Here is a 23551-nt window from a genome sequence, read left to right as displayed (position 1 = left end):
CCCAGTGCTGGTAGTGGCAGTTTCAGACCAGGAGCCACGCAGCAGCAGCACTCATCAGGCTGTTCTAACACGAGCAGATAAGCATCTAAAGCTCAGCCAGTATCTCACGAGCTGCCTGTGTTCTATCCCATTTTCTGCTGCTTTTTGACCACTAATTTGATTGCTGCTGTTTGATTCCTGTTACATGCCAATGAAGAACATAAGGAACGTGCAACAGAACTGCCCAGAGACCCAAGGGAACGGCTGCATTTTAACACACACACAAACCAGCTTCCAACAAAAACCAAGGGAGAGGAAAAGAACAAACTGTGCCCTTTAGGTACATGCGAGGCCAGTAATTAAACACACTCAGTTTGAAAGCAAGAAAATAATACAACTAAGCCAGCGTTAAATATAACACCCCAAAGCCACGGGAAGCGTTATCCAGTTACAGCGAGCTCACATCTCGGATCCATGGAGGAGAAACCCACCACTTTATTTCCTGAAGACTTTCTGTTCTCTGTCTGCCCCTCTCCTGACAACTCCCATTGTCTAGCCCCCGAGCAGCCCTGCTGAAAGCAGCTGGACTGGCTCGTTTGTGGTTCACTGAGATGTCAATTGAGTCGGAGAATGGGAAAACAACAGCTGCAAAACAAGCCTTGGCTTTGGCACAAATATTTGCGGAGGTGCACCCAAGTTGAAGATGTGTCAGTAAATAAACATAAATACAACCTTAACCCGGGCTCGAGTGAAGAAATCGAGTAACCAGAGCCTCAGCCCTTCGCTGTCGGCGTTTCTCATTGTGAGAAGCATTTAAATGCTACAGGATTTCACAACTTTACCTTGACAAGGGAGGACTTGGGCTCGACGAGAGACTGGTTTCCGACTGCGTTTCGTGGCTCTCTCTTGCTTTGGAACCGTTACCGCCAACACCCCAACCTGTTGGATAAAGAACAGCAAACCTGAGTGCTCAGCTAAGGCTGGCTGGGCCGTAGGGCAGCCTGCAGCCCCCGCAGCAACACTCCCGCTTCCCAGCGGATCCATGGACCGGTTTGACAACAAAACCCAGGGGAGGGCACGCGCCACACAGCTCAATACCTGCCTCAAGGCTGTTTGCTCTCGAGGGGAAATTAGTTAAACCCACAGGAAGCAAGACCCCCTCATTAATTCCCTGATGATGATTCCTTGTGAACAGTGACGTTTTTACACGTTTTACCTCATTCTGGAAGAAAGAGCAACCACAGATTCTCTACAGAGCTGAATGGCAACTTTCTGCAAAACTGAAAGGATTTCTGGGCTTGTTTTACTCTTTTTAATCCCCGAGTTCTCATCAGTTCAGTTAACCAGGAGGCGAGGCTGTTTGCATTCTCCTTCCCCTTAAACACGGATTATTTGGGATAGTTAGAGTTCCTGGCTGTAATTTAATTTTGCAATGTAGATTGACTAGATCGGTATTTTCAACTGTTCTCTTGAATCAGAGCTGTGTTTGGAAGATGCAAACCTTGGGGGTTTTCTGACTTACACAGCCAAACCCCCAACTATTCCACAATCTTTTATCCACGCTTCCCTTTCTTTCCTTCCCCTCCGCTCTGTAGCTCATTCTGTAGAGACCGATTTAAAAAGAAGAGGGAAATGAATTCATTCACTGGGATTGTACAATTGCTCATCTTTGTGCTCATTTCCAAAGGACACGATGCTCAAGCACAAATCCCGCTTTAAAAGGCTACTTTGCATGTATATATCTACAGCCCTGAAATTACAAACAAGCCCCGATTGTCACCAACTTTGCTCCATCCCAGCAGCATTCAGTATTTCTGTGCATCTTGGACACTGCTCTTCACTGGTGAGGAGCCGCTGCAGCGGGTCGCACCGCTCTGCGCTTGGATGTCAGCAGCACCAATCCTGCTCATGCTCGGGTGCTTCCAACAGAGGGGTGCAGCACGTCAGAGCGGTGCAGGGGGTGGCAGAGCTCAGGTACTGGTGCTGCACTGGCAGCAATGTGCTGCCTGGGGGACAAAGTCCGGCTGCTTCCCAGGAATGCGTGGGGAAAAAAGGAATCAAGGGCAGGAGGGAAACAATGAGAAAAGGGGGAAAAGGGAACCACCCCCATCCTTCCCCACGATGGGCACATGCAGAGGAGCAAAGACCTGTGGGGATCATGGAGGGTGTCCTGGGTGCAAGACGGAGCAAAGCAGGTTCGTGCTGAGAGACCACTGCCCACAGGGGAATGGATATTCACACTTGTTTGTACATTGCTTGGGGGAAGTGAAAAAGCCAATTTAACCTCATCAAGTCAGAGCTCCCAGAACGTGCTTTTCACTCCAGCACTAGAGCTTCACACAGGTGTCTTTTTCAGGGCTGCACATGCACAGGTTCAAACTACGAGACACAACGTGGCCGAGATGATGTGCTTGCTTCTTGCCTGGGGATGGAGCAGACTCTGTCTCAGGAGGCTTCCCGCTGCCTCAAGAGGCCTTGCACAAAGCCCAGCTAAGAGAACACCACAGTCACAGGCTCTGCAAACATTCAAACTCCAGTTAGGTGTGTCCTGTCCTCAGCCAGGGCTGCAGCGTGTGCATGGTTTGATCCTCGCGTGGAGGAGCAGTGAAGCAAACGGCCTCTGCACAGAGCATCAGCTCCAGGCACCCTTCCCATGGGCAGAGGGACACATCCACCTCATTACAGCCTGTTAACAGGCTGAATGCTTTTCCTCCTTCCCAATAACAGAGAGCTGGCAAGGCGCAGAGGGTGGCCTCAGAGGGTGTTAGTGCACTGGTTAAGAACGCTGCATCTGACCTGTGCCTCTCACATCCTTCCCCTTGCTCCAGTCTGGGCCTGGGAACCCCACCGTGGTCAGGGACCCGATACCCAGCCTGCTGCCAATGGGATCCCCTGCAGCAGGCACAAGCTCTGGGAAGTGCTACAGCGTGTGCATGAGTAACTTCCCGTCCCTCAGGGCAGGACATGGAGCCCGTCTCTGACCCAGGCAAACCCACCTCACCTGCCCACTTGGCACTTCAAAGTCCAGGTCTCTGCCAGCCCTACCACAGCTGTGGTGTGCAGCTCTCCTTAGGTTTTAACATGCACACCAGCCTCCAAAGGCCATTCCCCCAAGCTGTCCATGCCTGCGCTGGCTCCCCTTCCTTCACAACATCCAACTAACACAAGCTACTTGTTCTTCACCTGTAAGACCCTTCAGAGCCCCGCTTTGCCCTGCCTGTCAATTGGGATGCATTGCTGGGCTACCAATCCCCCCTTCTGCCTTAGTTACACCAGACTGCCTTGCCGATCAGTCCGGTTGTTCCCCTTGAGCATCTCTGCACTGCCTTCCATCCTATGCACCCTACAGAAATGGAAGATCTTTCTGGGAACTCCTAAGCCCACCAGCTCACGTCCCTGCAAAGCCTGCAGGGCTCTGGCACCCAAAGTGTATGACAGCACATAGGCAGTGTGCAGCATCCACTGCTCTGTGTGCTGAGCAATAGCCTGGCTCTTACCCCCTCTTTCCCCACTCATCCACTTCATCCCTGTGCCTCCAACATGCCCACATCAAGGGAGAGCCTCGGTTACAGACAGGCAGCACTGACAACAAAACCAGCAGCAACAAACCAGTGTCAGAACATGCAAGTGACCGGTGCAACGTGCACGGCAATGAAGAGGAGATACAAGAAATCCTCTGCTAGGAGAGAAAACTCTTAGGCACTTTGCTCCTGATAAAGCTGCATCAAACCATAAAACCCTTATGTAGAGCAGTATTTCTTCCATAAAGCTGCCCCTTGTGCTTAAGGTTAAATGCAACTCGGTTAAAAAGACGTTTTTGTTCTCTGGTGTGGGTGTTTCTGTTGTTTCTTTCACCAGAAGATTCTAAGTTGCCCCCGCTGCAGGCTGGGGCCTGAGCATGCAGCGGAACACCACAGGCCTGGCGAGAAACACGTACCAAGTAACAAGGGGAAAAAGGGAAAAGAGGAAAGAGACGGGTTTTGAGCACATCAGCAGCGAGCAGATGAAACCCCTGGATATCAGGGATTGCAGCACTACTGAACTCGCTCTGCAGGGAGCAGTGGCACGGGAAGCAGAAGCGGAGGCGAGAGGAAGGCTGCTGGAGAGCAGCGGCTCCTGATGCCATCTCCTGATGCCTCCTGGGTGTATACAGCCTCCCTAAAAGCACCTCTCCCTGCCTGTCTGAAGTCACCGAGTTCTTGCTACACCAGATAAAGGCAGATGCCATCTGCTTGATGTTCTATGTGGGGTTTGGAAGGAGCAGCCTCACCACACCACCAGAGCTCTGTGCTCCGGAGGCACCCCAGAAGCAACGTGGGTGCATGGGGTGAAGCTGTTTAAATGGCCAGCCCAGACTGCACAGAGCCGACTGTGAGCAAGCTTGATAAAACTCAGCCTTCAAACCCAAGCTGGGATGTTAATAATGGAAAGTTCTTAATCCCACTGTTCGAGCGATGCTGCAGCAGAAGGGGAGCTGGTGTGGCCCAGGTGACACTGCTGTCCTCACGCCTTCTTCCCCTCAGAACCAGCAGGGGATCTGCAATGCCACTATTCATTACAAATTAATTCAAGATACTCTGCCCTTTTCACCTCTGAATTAAACATGTGGGGCCAGAGCAGCTCTCACAAGTCTGTGCTGAACAAAACGGGTGCAGGTTTCTTCATTAGGCAACAATTCCAGGAAAACCCACTGTCACTGCACAATGCAGCACTATTATTTTGTTCTGCTGAGCAGTCAAAGTGATCTTTAACCAGAACACACTGTACCAGCACAGTGTTTTCTCCATGTGCTCTCCCTATGGCCTAGGCTGCAGCACTGATCACTTCATAGCCAAACACCTCAGCAGCTAAAGAAGTAAGGAGATTGTCTGCAAACACAGAGGTAAGAAAGCTCTTGGCCTTGTACTTGCAATGTTTATGTCTTGCTGCTGGTGCTACCTCTCACAGAGGAAGAAGCCCACACCTTCAACATCAAAACCAGCATTAAAGCCCTTCACTGCTCAGACCCAGCACAGAGGAGTCACCTGCAGACACCAACACCAAATCATCTTAGTACAAGCAGTGCCTGCCTCTGTCTGCCTGGGAATGGGAAAGGTGATCCACAAGGCTGCTGGGTTTCAAAATGCAGGCTGGGAAAACACAAACACCACCGTGTTCATGTGCAGCCCCTACAACTTGTGAATAAATCCAAACTCTTCAACCCAAGCCACAAAGCATGTAAGCAAGCTGTAGGATAGTAGATGCTGCTCTACCATGAGAGGAACAAGAGCACTTTGTATCCCACTCAAAAGATATAAGGAGCTATCATCCTTTATTTCCAATTAAAACAATCATCAATAATCCCCACATGCAAACGGAAGTAGCTAGAGAGCAAAAGAGCTTTCACAGACTCAACCCAGCCACGTACCTGTATCTTCCCCCCTTACGCAAGTGAGAGCCTGCACCAAAAGGAACTTTGCTTTCTCCCAGTGCTTTTATCACCAATAAAATAGTGGCTTGGGTATTTCAGCTGTCACCAGACTTCAAAGTCTGATATTTGAATGGAATGTTATCAGACCAGCTGAGCCCACCGGCTGTGAGCTGTACAGTTACCTTGGCAATAGTTACTGCAGCCTGGCAGGCCTGGGCTATAGGTCCTGTACCAAAACGGGAGAGTAACAGCAGTTCCAGCCTGGAGGAACTTTATCTGAACAAGCTCCTCCACCACGGTAACACCAATTACTGCACTTGCTGATCACCTACAAGGAGCTATGTGGGATTAAAGTGGGCTGTCAGCTGCACTGCCGCTGCCAGCACACGAAGAGCCACCACGGATGCCTCTGCCCTGGGACCAGAGGTAACAGTGCCGGCTCTACAGCAGCTCCTGTACTCACCGATCTCCCCTGCAACAAAGCAGAACACTTGTGAACAGAGAGAAGATAAAGGCAGCTGCAAACCTGACAGAAGGAAGTGTTCTTTGGAGAGCAAATGGATGAGAAAAGCCTCCAAACTAAAACCTGGCAGAGCACTGCAGCAGCCGGTGCCCAGAAGTAGCTCAAATACCAACAAGGATCTCCCCACTTCCCTTCAATGGAAAAAAAGGATAAATAACAATCCCTGTAATACTATAGCAATATAAGCTGCTGTCCTCTCAAGAGCAGACACCCGGGTGACCAGCAGACTTGAGAAATCCCAATGGAGCAAGCCATCCACTGAGAATATCTCTAGGATCACAGAATCAACCAGGCTGGAAAAGCCCTTCCAGCTCATCCAGTCCAACCCTTACCCCAGCACTGCCAAGGCCACCACTGCCCCATGGCACTGAGGCCTCGTCTCCACGCTATGTGAACCCTTGCAGGGACGGTGCCTGCAGCCCTGCCCTGGGCAGCCTGTTCCAATGCCTGAGCACCCTCTGGGGCAGGAATTGTTCCTCAGCTCCATCTAAACCTGCCCTGGTGCAGCTTGAGGCCGTTTCCTCTTGTCCCATCCCTTGTTCCTTGGGAGCAGAGCCCAGCCCCTCCTGGCTCCATCCTCCTGTCAGGCACTTGTAGGGAGCCATCAGGTCCCCGCTGAGCCTTCTCCAGACTAAACAAGAAGCTGCTGCGTCTTTTTAAAGACTGAAGAAGGATTTTCACCTGGAATTCCTAACTGCAAAAAGACCCTGAGGCCTTTCAGGAACTTAAGCAGTGTAAAGTATCAGCTCCTGGAGTACGCAATCCAAACTAACTTCAGCAGAAGGTACAACCTCCTGCTCCCAGTCCTTGCTCCAGATCCCAAGGGGGTACTGTCAGACCCCAGCAGCGATTCATCGCACACACAGGAACTTTGCCCCTGGCAGCAGTTGTGAATGGGCTGGTATCAAAGTGAAAAGTTGGGTCAACGTGTGAGCACCTTCATTAGCACACTCCAAGTGGAACCTTGGGAACCTTTTAACTTCAAGCTCAAAGCAGGACCTCACCCGGAAGGCCGGTGGGCGTGGGGAAAGCCTTGGCAGCATTATTGCCTCATTAAAGGTGACCTAAAAGGGAAAGCAGAATTGGATTTGTGCTCTTTCATGTTCCCTTATGATACAAAAAGAAGGGCTAATTTTCCTTTTACTTCTTAAGAGGGTTCTTCCTCCTTATTTCTACCTTAGAGATTTTCTACCTGAAAGGTGATATTCAAGATGTTGTGGAAGCGAAGCCTGATGAGTGGAGCAGTAACACCTTTTTTATTCAAATGCTTTACAGCTTTAACATCTGTTTGAATTAAAGACATAAACGAAGGGGAGAGAGAATCTGGTTTTGTTAAAGACTTAAACGTGCCCTTTCAATAAAGTCAGCAGTTTCCTACTCATAAAAAGTCATCCAACAAAAGAAGTCATCCAACAAAAAGAATAATGGATTTTATCCTCTCTTTTTAATCTCACAGTATTTGCCTACCTCAGGAACGGCAAAAAAAGCCAAGCAATTTCTTCTACATGCCTTCCCATGATCAAAACCAAGGCATCCAGGAAGGAAATGAGAACGAGTCCCCATCTCCTCCTCTATCCTCATGTAACCTGGTACAGAATGAGGATGCTATTAACTGCCAGCTCCTCTCTGGGTGAGGGCATGCACAGGATATAATCCCATTACAGTCAGTTATCAGGACGTGGCCTTCCTCAAACCATCTACAGACTACTCAATTAAATTAACATCTTGGTTCTTTTTGCCTGTAACACAAGCAAAAGAACCCAAAATTACAGCAGCGTTCAGAAAGTGCCACTACAGAAGGCTGCTTGGAGGCACAGCCAGCCAGCTCTCACATGAAGTCCATCAAAACCCCAAAGCCACAGGGTTTCCAGTGCTTCAAACCAATACTTGCTGCCCTTAGAGAATGCAGCAAGTACTGAAAGAACCCCCCAAATTTCTATCCCTTAACTGAGAAAGGGTTGTGCAGCCAAATGATCGTGTATGGAATGGGCATTAAATATTGGCTGATCTAAAATCACAAAGCCAAATCCTCACACGTCTTCTGAGCCCAAAAGACGATGCGCAGCGATGCTGCCTCTGTTTCAGGCACTGAACAATTCCAGAGCTCCAGGGCCACGGTCTACAGCAAGTAATGATGAGAAAAAGGAGGCAAGCGAGAGGCTGGAAGGGTGAGGAGCCAGGAGAGGATGAGAAGATCATGGGCTGAAGATGAATCACAGCTGAAAGGAGCAACTTTGCTTTCAAGTGAGCTGGGAAAAGCTTTATTCCCAGAGCCAGTGGACTGCAGCTACAGGAACTGCTGCACCAACACAGGAGATAAAGCAGCTCAGAGAGAGCTGTTTTAAACTGGTTTTGGTGAAGACTGCCATAGAGAACTCTAACAGCCTGGTACAGAAACGGCAGCTATAACCAGTACTGGTCAGCTGTAGCATTCAGCGTGAGGAGGAGCAAACCAAAAGCACTGGCAGCTCCAGAGATCCAAACTCCTGAGTTCTCCTGAAAAAATCATAGTACCAGCGATCCATTAGGCAGAGGGAGTCACCATTCCCAATACTGCTCTTGCTGACACTCTGCAATTTAAACCCCAAGCCTCTTAAACTACAAACAAAATGGAACCAATCCCAAGATTTGCAACATTTTAGATTCATTTTCAAATGAAAAGTGGGGGTTGTTTCATGAAGAGAGATTCAAGTGGCTTTAATTCCACTGAACATCAATGCAACCCATGTTTTAAAATACATGGCCATGTGTGACCGCAGGACGTGTTAAGAAGCAGGGAAATGGGAACATTTTACTGTCTGGAAAAACCTACAGTGTGATTGAGCTAACAGAGGGATATTACTGCTGCAGGATAATTCAGGAATACAAACAGCACATTTTTATATTTTAGCTGCAAATTAGGCTCAAAAGGCAGCAGAGGAAAACCTCTCCAAGGGGAATGAGCTGCTCTCTACAGACAGGCTGCTCTCAAGCCATGCAGGAGCAGAGAAGCAGCGATGAGTGCTGCATGAGCAGCTGCCCTCGCACCTCTCTGGTGAGCACACACCAGCATCCACCCCTGTTTCGCCAAACATCAACACTGATAAGGAAGCAGCCACCACTGGACAAAAATCAGGCAAGAGCAAATTGAGACTCAGCGCCAAGAGCCCTGCTCTGAAAACTGATGCGCTACTGACACCCCGGCCCCAAAAGCAGCGACACCAGGGTCCGCAGCAAGGCTCATACACTGCTGCGGGCAGATCTGAACCACACTTGGTAAAACCTTATTGCTAAAACCAGTGTTATCAGGCAGCCTTTGCAGCAGCTTCCCGGCTAGCGGGGCTTTCCCTGCGCTTATTCTAATGATACACATTCAATTACTCCAGAAAAGAAAAGAATCAAATCAGAAACATCTGTAGTTTGCCATATAATTACTGGATCTTCCCCACGGAGACTGACCTTTACAACACTGATACCGGGACCTGAAAGGCTAAATGACAGGACATTCGTGTGGTTTAAATGCAGAACATGATTACAAGGAATTAAACAGGTGCTGGTGATTGTGCGTCTTGGTGTACGTTAACATAAGCGGAGTTTATGATCTTACGTTTAATCTTTGTGCTCAGTATGTAGTAGCTGAATTTACTCACTATTAGCAGCCCCAAAGCACTGAAATGCCAATGTCTGGATGATCTAGTAGAGTTGAATACGGGGTTTGAGGTTAATATGCAGCCGTTGCTTTTACCTGTAATAGGAATCTTTTCGACCGCGCTTTCTTCCTTGCTCTCATCTTCACACCAGCTTGGGACTTCTGGATGTGAACACACCATAATGAAAGGCATTTCAAAGTGGCAGTGATCAGACTGGTTTGGTTGCTTTTAAGCCCTACTCCCTTTAATTTCTCACTTTTGTTATCTCTTGTTTATTGATCTAAACTATCCATTACCGCCCTTAAAAGAGGCGCCTACTGTGAACTTTGCTGGCATGTGCGGCGGTGCTGCCTCTCTGTAGCTTCCAGGGAAAAGGACAAGCTGCCCAAATGTCGCAAATAATTTAAGACCCGATGGGATTTAGGAAACAAACAACCCGCAGTAACGCCGCGGCCTCGTGCGGCAGCAGCACCGTTTATCACACCCGCCCTGGAAGAGGAGCTTAAATCAAAGCCTCTGTCTCCTCCGCGGATAAAAGTCGCGTGAATTTAGGAGGCCTGAAGCTGTTTACATTTGCTGTGCAAAGAGCACTGCAGCCTAATTGCCTGTCTCTTCTGGACTTTGATGTAAGGGATGCTCCGAGAGCAGCCCAAGCAAGCCGCCGTTGCTGCACCAGGCTAATATATTACTTCCTTATCTAAAGAAATTAACTGGGTTTTCACAAGCGTGTTCACCTCAGAGCCAGCATCACACTCAGCAGGAGCCCTTTGAGTTTTGAGAATTTGGCTGTGGTCTGGCTTTACAGTAAAAAGCAATGAATATACCCCAGCACTGGTAAACGAAGGTGGTTTTTAGATACATGCACACCTATAGATCTGTTCTATTAACAGCCACAAGGCTTGCAGACAAAATAGCCACGATGGGCATTGCTCGTTTTAAGTAACAAAAAATGATATATTTAGGAAAATCCCCTTACGAGTATACATTAACTCACCAATCACTACAATAGAGCTGACTTGGATAGAAACACCGAGGGAAGGACAACAGCTCTGCGCACACAGCCGGCCCTTTGCACACTTGTTACCTTGTCCTCCCATGCCGGTGAGCCCGGGAGCGTGTTCTGCCTCCTCTGTCTCCCTGGCACCGTTTGGGGTGGCTGACGAGGTGCTGCACGAGGGTTCATGACTGTGAGGAGATGACCTGTCCCCGCTGTCTCCTGGAAGGGCCTCTCTCGACCCGAGCAGAGCCTGCAGCATTAGAAATAAAAACAGCCACAGCACCATTATCCTTGGTCTGCAGCGGTTTCCGACATACATTTAAGCTAATCTGTACTTCACGCTGTAATCTGTTTCCAGGGTGGTTTTGTTAGAGGGTAAATTACCTCCGAGTTAAATCGGCGCTAGCTCAGGAACTGCAATTCTGCTTGAAGTAACACCGACTCTGAATTGTTCCTTTAATCACTAGGCTTTCTGCAGACTCCACTCCTGCCTCCCACAATCAGGGTAAGCAAATGGAAGGGTGAATCAAATATACTACAAGAAATGAGAGGAAATCTCTCCCTTTCAGCACACAGCAATAAGGCAGGTTAACCACAGCATTAGCAACACCTGCAGCTTAAAACAACACCGGGACCAATGAACCCGAGGGCAGAGAGCCCAAGGCACAGCCTCAGCCCGGCCCAGTTCCCATGTCAATCCCTGTTATTCCCGCAGGCTGGTACAGTTTGTTCTCTCCTGGCAGTGTACACAGCCCTCTGCAGTGGCACTACTCAGACCTCCATACCTAAGCCTATTACTGACATGAGAAATTCAAGTTGGAAGCCAGTACCTTTACAGGGAGTAGAGCTGGCCATAAACGTGGCTGACTTAAAAGCAGGCTTAAATAAAGGAAGCACTTCCCAGGTTATATCCTCCACCCGTGTGAAGTGCTGCGTGTGGCTTTACACAGCTCCTGAGAGCAGGGGAAATCACCTTCCTGGCAGCTTAGTTTACACGTACTGACCTGAGAGCACTGAACAGCTTCAAGCCAAAGCATTCTGGACTCATGGGAAACTTTTATTCTCCTGCATCTGCCCCCTCCTCATAAATCCATATTTACTCAGGAGCCAAGAATGACAAGCTTTAGCCAAGATTTTCCTTTCTATTGAACTTATATATGGGAAGTGTTCTGGTGTGAACAAGGAGCTAAGAGGCAAGGCAATAGAAGGCAGACATAATTTAGTGATGAGAGACAAGGAGGAGCCTTAACCTGCCCGAGGGAGACTGAGCTGAGCTCTTAGGCAGAAGCTCTTCCCTGTGAGGGTGCTGAGGCGCTGGCACAGGGTGCCCAGAGAAGCTGTGGCTGCCCCATCCCTGGCAGTGTTCAAGGCCAGGTTGGACACAGGGGCTTGGAGCAAGCTGCTCCAGTGGAAGGTGTCCCTGCCTGTGGCAGGGGCTGGAGGAGCTTTGAGGACCCTTCCCAACCATTCCATGATTCTATTCTATGCAAGCTGCTTGGAAATGAGGTGTTCCAAAGTAGAAGACAGATCCTGGCATTACATTTAATTGACTGGATACACTTAATAGGCAATCTAAATGTTAAATGCATGTGGTCCACAGTAACACGTAGCAGTAAACAGATTATTGCTGCACATATTCACCCATAAAGCTCGTGTTACTGAGCTTTGACTCTGTAAAAGTTTTGACATGCAATTATAAATGGATGTATTTGTTTCTGTCGCCAGCGCAGTGCTACATTCCTTGCTCATCTCTTCTACTTGACTGACTGTTTTAAGGACAGAATACAAATGACTTATCCACATAGAGAAAGAGAAGTTACCCTGCTATAATTGAGGTGTACAAATGACTAAAATAGTCTATCTTCATTATTTGATTCAAATGCTATTAAAACTAGAATATAGCAAAGCAGTTCCAGCTGCTCTTTAATTTCTCATTAAATATTAGAGGGAGAGTATTTTCGACTTTGGGTTTGAAAGAGCTGGTTTATAACCTTCTGCGTTAATGTTTAAAAATACATGAGCAGGCTGCTATTTGTAAAGCTCTCTGCATATTCAGGCTACCAAACATAACTCTCTTTAAAAGAAATAAATAGTAAAATACATCATGCATGATAAAAAGCTGCTAAGCCCCAGAGAAAGACAGATGATAGAAGCCTCATGATGGATTCACAGCACAGCGAACGTGTGGGCTTGTTTAAATAACTGGTTTGAAGGGTGGAAAACAGGCACCCTCCTGGACACTGTTTTCTCTGTGGGGTGCAGAGCTGTACATATTTGCCTTGAGACAACTGAAGAACCTGCATTCTCTCCTTGACCATCTCCAAGGCTGATCAACGAGCACAGCCTGCTCGTCCTTCCCCTCAAAGCCCCCTCTCTAGATTGCATTAGCAGCACAGGGCCCACCTCGCCGTAGCAGTGCAAATCACTCTCTGGGTGTCATTGATTCAGGTAGCACTGGGTGCAAGTCCCAACCTGGCCATCCTGTGCCAGCAGGCGTTCGAACATCTCCGACACTTCCTGCGGGAGCTGGACGTGGTGCTTCCTCAGGAAGAGGGCATGCTGGCTCAGGCAGGTCCGCAGCACGTCCGTGTCCCAGCTCCGCTCCGGCCTGAGGAACACACGCAAGCGCTGTCAGTGGGACACCCCCTCTACACCAGACTCACACAGGCACCACGGTGGTCAACCTGCAGCAGGAAAAGCCTTTGTGCATTTTGCCCTTAATCCCCACTTTCTCTTTCAAAAACGTTGCAAGTGGAAGACAGAAGTCGGTTGTGACTTCCACAGACATGGGAGGGTGGGCAGGGACCACCATCACCATCTCTGACCCCAGGCCCATCCTGAAACTCAGGATCAGGAGACATTAAACCCTTCCTGCAGCCCCCAGTCCCAGCTTGGGCAGGCCTCACTCACTCCATGAGCTGCTCTGCTCAGCACCTTCTCGTATTTTCTATATGAATAATCCTTTCATTGTTTTTGAGCAAAAGTGCCCTTTCCTTCAACGCACAAACTACAAACACTGCCATCCTGTTTGCCAAAGATGTTTGTTTCTCCGGTTGCTCCAATGAAGTTTGACAAACAGAAGAGTGAATTCCAATTAACTCCACGAGTGTTTGTCCCCAAGAAACCATTCAGGAGATACAACAAGGTATTAGTGCTCGCAGGCATATCAGCCTCGAAAGGAGAACCAGGTATAGCTAAATAGACCATTCTTCAGCGCTCACAAGTGCCCCGATCCTGCTAACACTTGAGCATTGCTGAGCCTCGAACAGGGAGGAAGGTCTAGACAGAAGCTAAGTAAGAAAGAATGGAAATTGTTTTCATTACTGCATTAAAGAGACCTTAAAAAAAAATAAATCAATTTTCACTTGTCCTTGTGGCAAACGCACAGGAAAGCAAAAGCCCACTTTGAATAACGGAGGTTATTGTTTTTAAAGGCTATATGCATCTTCTGCTTCACAGGAAAATAATCTGCTTCTCAAAATGACATTCCCCATGCTCACGTGCCCGAGCCTCGCGCTAAGATCACGCAAATTACTGGCTGAGAGGTCTCTGAAGTTAATGAGTTTCCCTCCGTGCCGCGGCAGCCTGGGGCGGGGGATGCTGCCGGTGGGGTGAGACGGGGGACCCGGCCCGGGCGCTGCCTGGAGCGGTGAGATTCACCAGCACAGAAGGGAAGGGAAAACAAACACATCTGGTTAAGGTCCTCGTTTGGAGCCGCACAAACATCGGCACTCAGACATCTTCACTTCCCAGTGCGATCGAGGCCTGGCCCCGGGCCCGCTTTCCCTGCCCCAGAGCAGACCTGGGAGGAAAGGAAAGAACATTCATCGCCCTCGCGGGCACGCTTTGTGGCTGAGATACCTGCTTTGCTCTTCACCCTCTGCTCTGCCTTGAGCCCGGAGCGTGTTCTCGGGTAGGAGGCAGCTCTGCAAGGAAGCCCGAAGCTGATGAAGGACGACAGCTTCGCATGCTTCAAGGTCTCCATCTTCCAGCCTGGTGGCCCCGCTACAAAACGAAGCGGGTATTACAGGCAATGGCTATGTAAAGCCCAGACAGCAGCCTGGCTTTGGAGGCAGAACATGCAACACCCCTCCTGGCTAACGGGCCAGCCCAGAGGGACAAACATCCGTGACCACGCTCTCTGCAACAGGGAGGTCAAACCCAGCCCTTAGGAAACACCAGGTTCAATCTCACACCTCTGCTTCTGGCAGGGAGAGAGGAACCTGCACGGGTCCACCTGGTGCAACCACTTAATCCCAGTGCATGGAGCCTGACCTATAGCTTTAAATAAAAGTACAAAGCCATTCCCAATTGCTGCAATGAGGAGCCCGTGCTGCAGAGGGACGGTGAGGGCTCTCTGAGCCCAGGGTTTGGCGATACTCATTGCTCTTTTACCTTGAAGAAATGATTTGTCTGATTATTGCTGCCTACCTCAGTAAATCACACCAGCATGAGTAGCTAAGGGGTGCTCTCATTCTTGGAAATCAGTATTTGCTTCACCAAAGGGGTGTGTGGAGCAAGGCTGCACAAAGTGCTACGTTTGGGAAAGAACATTTGTTGCAGTAATTTGCCTAAGTGCCTCTAAGTGCCATATTTCAGCTCCCTGGTGACAGTGACGCGGCGGGAGGGGAGGGAGGCTTCTTAGCAATGTTTGTTTGCAGGAGCCTGGGTGCTCTTTGCACCGGCCATTTGTCACAGCAGACCTGGCTCGAGCCTCAACAGGCTCCTGCAACGCTGCTGGGTAACGGCCCCTCACCGCCCCAACGCGGGTACAAGTGTGTGCAGCCCACACCAAACCTACCCCAGGCCTCAGGCTGCACGTACAGCAGCGAGCAGGAACGCAGGGAGGGGGTGAGGTGTGAGGAGGCACTGCCTGCCCCCCCGGCCCCGCCTGCTCTGGGGGGAAGCAGCATTAACCTGAGCAGCTCCAGCGTCACCATGTGCTTGCCCTGGTACAGCGCCCGGCGCCGGGTGCTCGTCCTCACCACGTCTTCTATCTGCTCCAGTGCACGGGAGAGGGCTGCCAGCATCCCACGGGAGCTGCGGAGGGACAGCAAACAGGGCTTGAAGTGACCTGTGTTGGACAGGTACTTAAATGCATTCCCATCACACCAGCTGGAAAACACACCCTCATTTTAGCTTTTCAAAGCAAACCAACAGCACAAACCACGCTGCTTCTTGAGCTCTGTAAGGAAGGAGGGAAAAAAAGGCAAGCACATGAGCAAATAAAGCATCCAAAAAACAGCCAGGGCCTGAGACACTGCATTGAAATCACCCCCGCGCCGAGTGGCTTAATTCCTTCACCACCACTGCAACAAATCTGGTGACCACCTACAGGTATGGGGACATAGCTGGGACCTCAGAGGGGTTCTGATGAAGCTGCACCTCTATAATGATGCAAATGAGGACTTAAGACATTGAAACAATGGAGCAGGCTAATCCTTGCACAGAGGTGTAAATGGCTATTCAGGTCCAGGCCGGCTGCCCGCTTTGTTGGGGTCTTTCCAGGCCAGGTCTCCACCAGCAATGCCCCAGCTGGGCCTGGCCTCAAGGAAGATTTGCTTTCTTTCTTCCCCACCATGTGGAAGCTGACATGTTTATACAGCTAACCCTGCCGTACAGCCCTCCAGCGACAAGCTCCCTGCACCAAAACTCGGCTCACTTCAGTCTTGGTAAGCTGTACCCAAAGTTGCGTTTCCCTGTGGGGCAACAGTGAACAATGAAGTGGGGGCTGTGGCGCATTTAGCCGAGTTTCCTAGACATTTAATAAGCAAAACAATGCCAGGGAGATCACATATGCAGTTAAACAGCGCTTTTTCTTTCCCCCGGTCTCACAAGCCCTGTGTTTCAGCGGCCGGCTTGTTTCCCATTGTTTTCCTCCCACTGGGTGGTCCTTCCAGGGTGCCACTCGAGAGGGATACAATAATAAAAAGGGAAGGGGAAGGAAGGGACACCAACATAAAGCAAAACAAAATGTATGACAATCTGCAGCAGGCTACGGATCAGAGGTCAGCAAACAAGAGGTCCTTCTCTTTTACAGGTTGCTTCCTGGAAACAGTCTGATTAAGCTGACAGCTTGAATTATGTGTTACATTTTGTAATGCACAATCCATCTGTGCTAAGTCCTCTTCAATGCAGCTGAAGCAGCACAGGCATAAGCTCTGCCTTTTTCCACCCCCTCAGCACAGGCCTTAAAATAGTCATCATCTTTTCCTGCACTAAGTCTCGGAGACCCTCCTTCCCCAGCACCTCCTGCTCCTCGGGTTTAAGCCCTTAAAGAAAGGGCTGGCTGCTGCAAGGAATGGTGAGAGGAGACCGAGCCCTACCCCTCCAGCTCAAACCAGCAACAAGCAGCCGAGGGCAGGAGCTATGGGGTGGCTTCATGGAGTGGGAGCAGCTCCGGTGCCTCCATGGGCCTGGCTCAAGCCGGGCAAAGCCCCTGCTCACAGCATGCTCCTGGGCTGAAAAGAGGACAGGAAACACAGAGCCCAGGCTGTGGTGGGGGGCTGAGAAGGCAGGGTGAGTCTGAAGTGCACGTGGTCAGCCTCGGGTCAACGCAGCCACCCAGCAGTGCTCTGAAACACTGCAGTGCGTTGGCAAACACCGGTGTTTTTAATAACTAAGGTGGCAGAACTGCAGCACCCTCCTGTGAGCTGCAACCAAGGCCACACCTCAGGCTAAACACCCTTGCACAGCAGCATCACCTTGATCTGGTTAATAGCTCAATGATGCTATCACAACAACTGTTCTTCTAGCTGGAGAAGGCACTTTGAAACTAGGCTGAACTCACCCAGAGGTGAAATACGACCTGCAAATACTTACTGGGGGGGAACCCCAAAACTCGATAAAAAAAGAAAGAGAATGGTGCCTCTGCAGTGAAGTAGGAAAGGCATTTTCTCCAAAAATGCAACTTGTGACTCCCTGACAGGAATAATGGCTTTGGTTTGCCTCTTGAGTAAGCTGCAGCCTCTAACCACAAGAGCTCTTTCCAGCTCCATCACCTGCACTGATTTCCAACCATACACCAGAAGTGCATGAATGGCCCCAAAACAACAGGAGAGGGAACTGTGCCTCACATGAATGCCCCAGCAGCCGCCCTGCTGCAGTGGGAGAGTTCAAGCTACAGGCATTTCACTTTCAGATGGCAAATGTGCAGAGGTCTGCATAACTTCAGCATATTTCTTCAGCCAGCAGAGGAATTTAAGATGAAAACCCACAGGGACTGAAGGGTCACAGCAAGACCTGTGAGATGATTCACTTTGTGAAGCTGCGCCGTGATGAATTCAGACCAAGAAAAGTTGCATCCCCATAGTTGGTGTAATTCATGGAATTGAAATCCTTGTACTAACAACCTGGAAACTTCTCCCCAAGGTTTTCAGCTCCCGAAGCATTCTGCAGGCCTCCAGTGCGCACACTGGATTTCATGGGCATCAGGAAGATGGATTTGGAAAGCCCACCTGGTGATGAGCATCAGGGGAAGGCTCTTCCCCTCCAGGAGACCTTCCCTACCTGCCACCTCTGAAAGCTTTCCTGTGGTTTCATTTTCAGGTAAAACACATCACAATCTGTATCCTTCCTGCAGGAGCAGCTCACGGCAGCGATCCCGCTTCCACGGCCTTGAGAAACAGAGGCGTTCAGCTCGGCATAATGCAGAGCAAACCTCCCCGTTCTGGTTTCAGTCGTGCTCTGGAGATAATGCGAGCAGCAAAACCTTTTGTGTAATGTACCTGGGCCTCGAGAGCATTGCACAGTGCTTCCATCGCCCATGGAGCGCGGGAGGGAACAAAAGGTTAACCTGCCACCGCTCCAGCAGCGACTTCCCTGCGAGCTGCTCTGGTTAACAGGTGGTTACAGCAGAGACACTGGATAAAAGCTATTTAGATGTAAATTAGATGATGTTCCCACAGCAAGCAACAGCCTGATGCAAATGGGACATGATAAAGTTACACAAGTGTATATTGATGGCTGCGAGTTTCTGCTCAACCTATTAAAATACAAGCTAATACTGAAATCAGCACCTAAAGACTCCTGACCAGGAGCGCAGGAAGAACAGATGCGTTCAGCTGCAACCAACCAAAGAGGAAACAAACCAAAGCCTAACTAGCAACAGAGTGCACCTCATTCTTCAGGGGTAAAAACACTGCTTGCTTCTGTACATGGTCTCTCCTCCCCACACAGCCACCACCTAACCACCCTCTATCTAGCTAACTGCTCCAGCTAGGGCTCTTCTGCACATGAACAGTGCTGGCACAAGGCAGGGAGCCCCAGAGGGAGCAGCACCTCCTGGAAGACAGCACAGTCCTGCAGAAAAGGCTTCATTCAACATTTCTGTTGTGACCGGAGGCAGGAAAATGCTGCTGTTGAGGAGGCAGAAGGGTCTTGAGGAGGCAGAGGACAAGGAAACAGAAGTGTGCTGCTGAGGGAGAGCAGGCACAAAGGCAGCAGCAGTCAGAGGTCATGAAACCGTGTGGTCAGGCAGGAGCAGGATGGCCGGGGTGAAGGGATGTGGACATGAAGCACTGCAGCAGGAGCCGGTGGCAAGCAGACTTTCAGAAGAACTAAGACAGGAAACAGAAGCAGGAGGGATGCTCCTGTAGCAACGCAGCAGGACAAGGTGGGCACCGAGGAAGGGACAGCAGCAGTTGGCATGGGGCTGTTTGCACACAGTGAGGGAGCAAAGCCAGCCCTTCCCCGTGACCTGAGCAAGCCCAGTGGACCAGCCCACAGTGGGTATTGCCCCAGCAGGACAAGGATGTGCTTCCCTGCCCTACAAGGGTGCTGCAAAGCCAAAAGCCCAGCTGTGACTGACACTACAGCCAGTACCCTGGTAGTGAAGTTGTTGGCAACAAACCCCCTCCACTTGGCAGGGTAACAGAGGACAAGCCATGTGTCCACACGGCACTTCCCTCATTCCTTCTCTTGTTCTCAATCTATTTCCAAACAGAATGCTCAAGAAATTTAACCAACTGGTAATTTTAGTTCACACAAAATATACTGGATAGTAAACTAAGCACTATTATAGATAAATATTAAGTACTATTATATATATATATATATATATATATATATACACACTGAATCAATAGGTAAGAAGTTTGCCCAGGCATCAGCCTCCAGGGCACAGGCTAACAAATAAGTACCAGCAGAGCGAAAACACACAAGGACATACCTGCCTGGTGCTGAGCTGCCCAAGGGCAGCTCCTCCTGCTCCATGTGAGGGTTTGGTGCGTGCACTGGGGAGTCTTCTGCAGTGTGGGCATCCCTGCCCTGTTCCCAGTCTGCCACTGGTGAGGCCAATCCCTGCGGCACGCTCGGCATCACCTCCTCGGTGCTGGCAGGGCCTGGCAGCACAGTGCTGATGCCCCAGCTCAGCTCCTTAGGAGTCCACCGGTTACCCAGGCCTGGCTTCGGTCCTGTAAAATTAGTAACAATCGTAAGTTATTCCCAAAACGTTAGCAGGCCCAAGGAACGCATCGTAGCATAGGGAATAAACTAACATCGCTCCACTGCTTGTTCACCTTTTCCGCTCCGCACGTGAGAGCGAGCGAGCATCCCTCTGCTCTCCCTGCACTCCGGCTTTCCCTGCCCGAGCCCCGTGTCCTTTCACGCTCCTCTCGCAAGGGGGAGTCCAGGGAGGCTCCAGCCCTGTGAGTCTGCAGCTCCCGGCCGGTGGGGCACTGCTCACACACCGTCAGCGGTGGGGCAGGCGCTGCTCACACACCGTCAGCGGTGGGAAGAGCAGGACTTCACTAAACTGTCCCTGCAGAACCAGGCACAGAGGCACTGGAAAAGCTTTTCTTAGCGGAAAAAGCACACTTGGAGAGGCTGCTGCCATGGACATCCTTAAACCCTGCAGAAGAAACTCATGCCTGGAGGCGTTCAGACTGCACGTTAACGTTAACTGCCTTCTCTAAAAGGGTATGGGACTGAATCAGACAACACACACACACTACTGATCTTTCTATCGAGGGCCAGAAGTTAATGGCTCAGCTATTGCTGTAACCAATTGGAATTGCTACAGGAATTCCCAGTTTTCCATAAATTCACCATGGGTTTGAATTACCCAGCACTCAAACACCTGCTGATGCTACGGCACCCAGCCGTTCTGCCCATCTCCGTCCTGCAGTGCCACTGGAACCGAATCACTCAAGGTTATGCCAAAGAGTGGCTGGTGCCAGGGTGGGCTCTCAGCCTGGTTCCCGAATTTGTGAGGCAAGTATGGGCAACAGAATTGTCCCTCCTGTACCTGCTGGGAAAGGAGGATGGAGAGGAACAGGGGTGCTTCTGCAGCTTGGAGAGGGAAGAAAGGGGCCATTTTGTTTCATTAACCTGGAGGAAAACAGGGTTTGCTCCTCCCCACAAGTGCTGGCGCTGTGAGTGGTGCCAGGGAGCAGCAGGAGAGGCTGACGAGCCTGGGATGGCACAGCCAAGCGTCTTGATGAGCTCCCACTGCTGCAGAGGGGAAGGCCAAGCTCAGGAGAGCTGGAACAAGCCAGTCCCTCCGCACATTCCAACCTGGAGCGCGTTGGCCTGCGTGCTTTGCAGCGGCAGCCCAAGGGGATTAATGTGCTGTTTGACAAAAAGCCTGCTCTGATTCTGAACCCAACGGCACAGGTTCTCTGAGGGCACAGATACAGCATCCCGCAAATTCAACGGGTATTTCTCTCCCAGGCACGACGCTGGCCACCTCAGCCTTCCCCACAGGGAGGAACCGGCAGAGCCCAGGCCTGGCGTAAGCTGGACTGGTCTCCTTCAGCGCCAGCAAGGACAGGCTTCCATTACAACAGGGAAGTGCCAAATGCATCAGATGAAAGAACATGAGAGGCAAATAAATTCATCACAGAAAGAAAAAGGAATGGAAAAAAACAAACCTCAAGAAAGAGGATGCCAGAAAGACCCCAAGAACAGAAGAGCATCTGGTGGGGATGCCAGCTTTCCTCTACAACGAGGCTCACAGTCATTACTGGAGAGCATCATTAGGGTTGCCACCAGTTTCCATTATAAATAGCTCCATTTTAGCAACTGTTAGGGGGCTTGGAAAAGTAGCTTAAATTGAAAATTGCTACGTTAACTGGCAAGGCAGCAGAGAGTATTCCTGCAAGGTCTTAAAAGAGGAATAAACTGTTACTTAGCAAAAAGCCTTGGTCACTGTGACTTCAAAGACAAGCCCAGCAGCTTACTTCAGAGGAACTGACCAAGCCAGTAAAATGGGAGAACACATTTTGCCGAGACAGGGGAAGAAAAAGGAATGAGCAGTTGGAGCACGGCCTTTGAGGGCAGCACACCTCATCCCAGAGCAAGAGCATCTCAGCTGGGAGCATCACTGCCTTTCGCTGGAAAACCCAGCGCAAAGCACAGAACCACCAGCAAGCAGGAGTGAATCCAGCCACAGATGGGAAAATCAACCTGGAACAGAAGGGACATGCTCTTCCAGTGAAACAGGAGCACATTAAACCTCTTAACATGAGGATCAGACTAAGGACAACCGTGGGCACAGCAGTGAGTAAGTCTTGACTTTTTAATAGCGACCAGCCTCCAGTGAGCCCCTGCCTGTCCAGATGAGCAGCCTGGGAGGAAATGGAGTCAAAAGGAAGAAGAAAACAGAGAGAAAGATTGCCACCGTGCTTCAAGCCCAGCACTGGAGAGGCGAAGGACAAACCGGCAGCCGTGGGCACTGCTGTAGTTGGGTGCTGAGCAGAGGCGGACAGGAACGCATCCTGCTCTACCTGGGATGCTTCCCCGTGGCTGTTCCTCCTCAGGGCTACCTGGTTTGCTATCAGAAGCTGAAGAGATGAGCTCCTCAGAGTCTTCCTCACCGGCAGCCACATCCCCAGGTCTCGCTGCTCTCTCCACTGATGCTTCCCTCTCTAAATCAGTACTTCTGCTCTCCAGACCAAGTCCTTCAAGTGATGGCTCAGGCGCTGAGCAGCTCTCTGTGGGCTGAGGGGGGTTCTGCTGGGTGCCCAAACCCCTGCCAGCGGAGATGCCTGATGTGTGGCGGCTCATAAAGCCTGTAGCTGGGTGATGGAGCTGTCTTGGCACAGTTGTCCTGGTGCCGATTCCTGCCCACGGCACCTGAAAAACACAGGCAGGAGATAGCTTAAGGAAACAAACAGGCAGCACACTGCAAATGGACCTTCTAGAGCATGGCACGTTGGTTTCTGAACAGAAACGTGTCACCAAATGCAAGTACTTTCTATACTGTTACTACTATACAAACACTTGGCACACATTTCTCACACCCTAGTGAGGAAACAATGGCCTGGACCTCAACTGAAGCTCTGTGAGGCAAAACAACCGGCAGCAAAAGCACACTGCACCTCAACCTGACTGTAGGGACTGAAGAACGTGAAGGACTCAATCTACATGGTAACTTGGTTTTGCAAGCAGGCAAACTTTAAGATCAGGTTCCTGCAAAGGCTTTTCAGACCCCGACCAAAGCAAGAAGCTGCCCACTGAAGCCACGAGAACGTGTTGAAGTGATGACTCAAGAGGAAGAGCTGTGCTCTGTGTATGACTGAGCAGGCGCTGGCAGCCTGGGGTTTAGGTACTGCAGCATCCCAAAGCCAAGACACGACCATTAGGACCCTGCTGCAGTGACCAGGGCACAGCTGCCCCTCTGGAGCCACCCACAGCAGCAGCTCTGAGCAGCCACCTCCTGCTGCTCTTCTCGTGGTCTTCTGTAAAGGCAATGGGATGAGGAAAGGTCCCCAGAGTCTGAGGCATACATCTGCCATCGCTGGCTTGTCTCTATATCCAGCTTTGCTCACAGCATGTCAACAAAGCAGATAAAAACAAGGCAAGAATCACTGCATTGTCTTCCTTCTGCTCTTTCCTGTCTGTTAAATCACACCAAAGAGGAAGAACAACTACTCAGCTAACACCACGGAGATGAAATCTCCTTTTCCACGAGGCAACTTTGGCACCAAGCAGAAACATTTTGAATGGCCCTTTCCTCCAAGAACTGTTGAACTTGCATAAAAACAGTTCCAACAGTGAAAGCACTCTGCTTC

At 50.2% G+C, this 23551-nt stretch overlaps 1 protein-coding gene across 1 annotated transcript in view; it reads right to left on the bottom strand.

Annotated features, from left to right (window-relative positions):
• KIZ (kizuna centrosomal protein) overlaps positions 1 to 23551 on the bottom strand; it is a 45616-nt gene that overhangs the window by 8758 nt on the left and 13307 nt on the right. Inside the window, exons 5-12 of the mRNA XM_062608250.1 lie at positions 22304 to 22613; positions 19708 to 19951; positions 15456 to 15578; positions 14400 to 14543; positions 13011 to 13146; positions 10626 to 10788; positions 9637 to 9702; positions 822 to 918 (exon numbers count right to left, since the gene is read on the bottom strand). Coding sequence (XP_062464234.1) covers positions 822 to 918; positions 9637 to 9702; positions 10626 to 10788; positions 13011 to 13146; positions 14400 to 14543; positions 15456 to 15578; positions 19708 to 19951; positions 22304 to 22613 — 1283 coding nt within the window. The remainder of the gene's footprint in view (positions 1 to 821; positions 919 to 9636; positions 9703 to 10625; positions 10789 to 13010; positions 13147 to 14399; positions 14544 to 15455; positions 15579 to 19707; positions 19952 to 22303; positions 22614 to 23551) is intronic.

Source organism: Pezoporus occidentalis, unplaced genomic scaffold (assembly GCF_034315485.1).
Source record: "Pezoporus occidentalis ecotype Australia unplaced genomic scaffold, CSIRO_AGI_Poc_V1 ctg10, whole genome shotgun sequence".
Taxonomy (NCBI): Eukaryota; Metazoa; Chordata; class Aves; order Psittaciformes; family Psittacidae; genus Pezoporus; species Pezoporus occidentalis.
The sequence above is the reverse complement of the archived record's forward strand: the minus strand, read 5'-3'. Positions and strand labels throughout refer to the sequence as shown.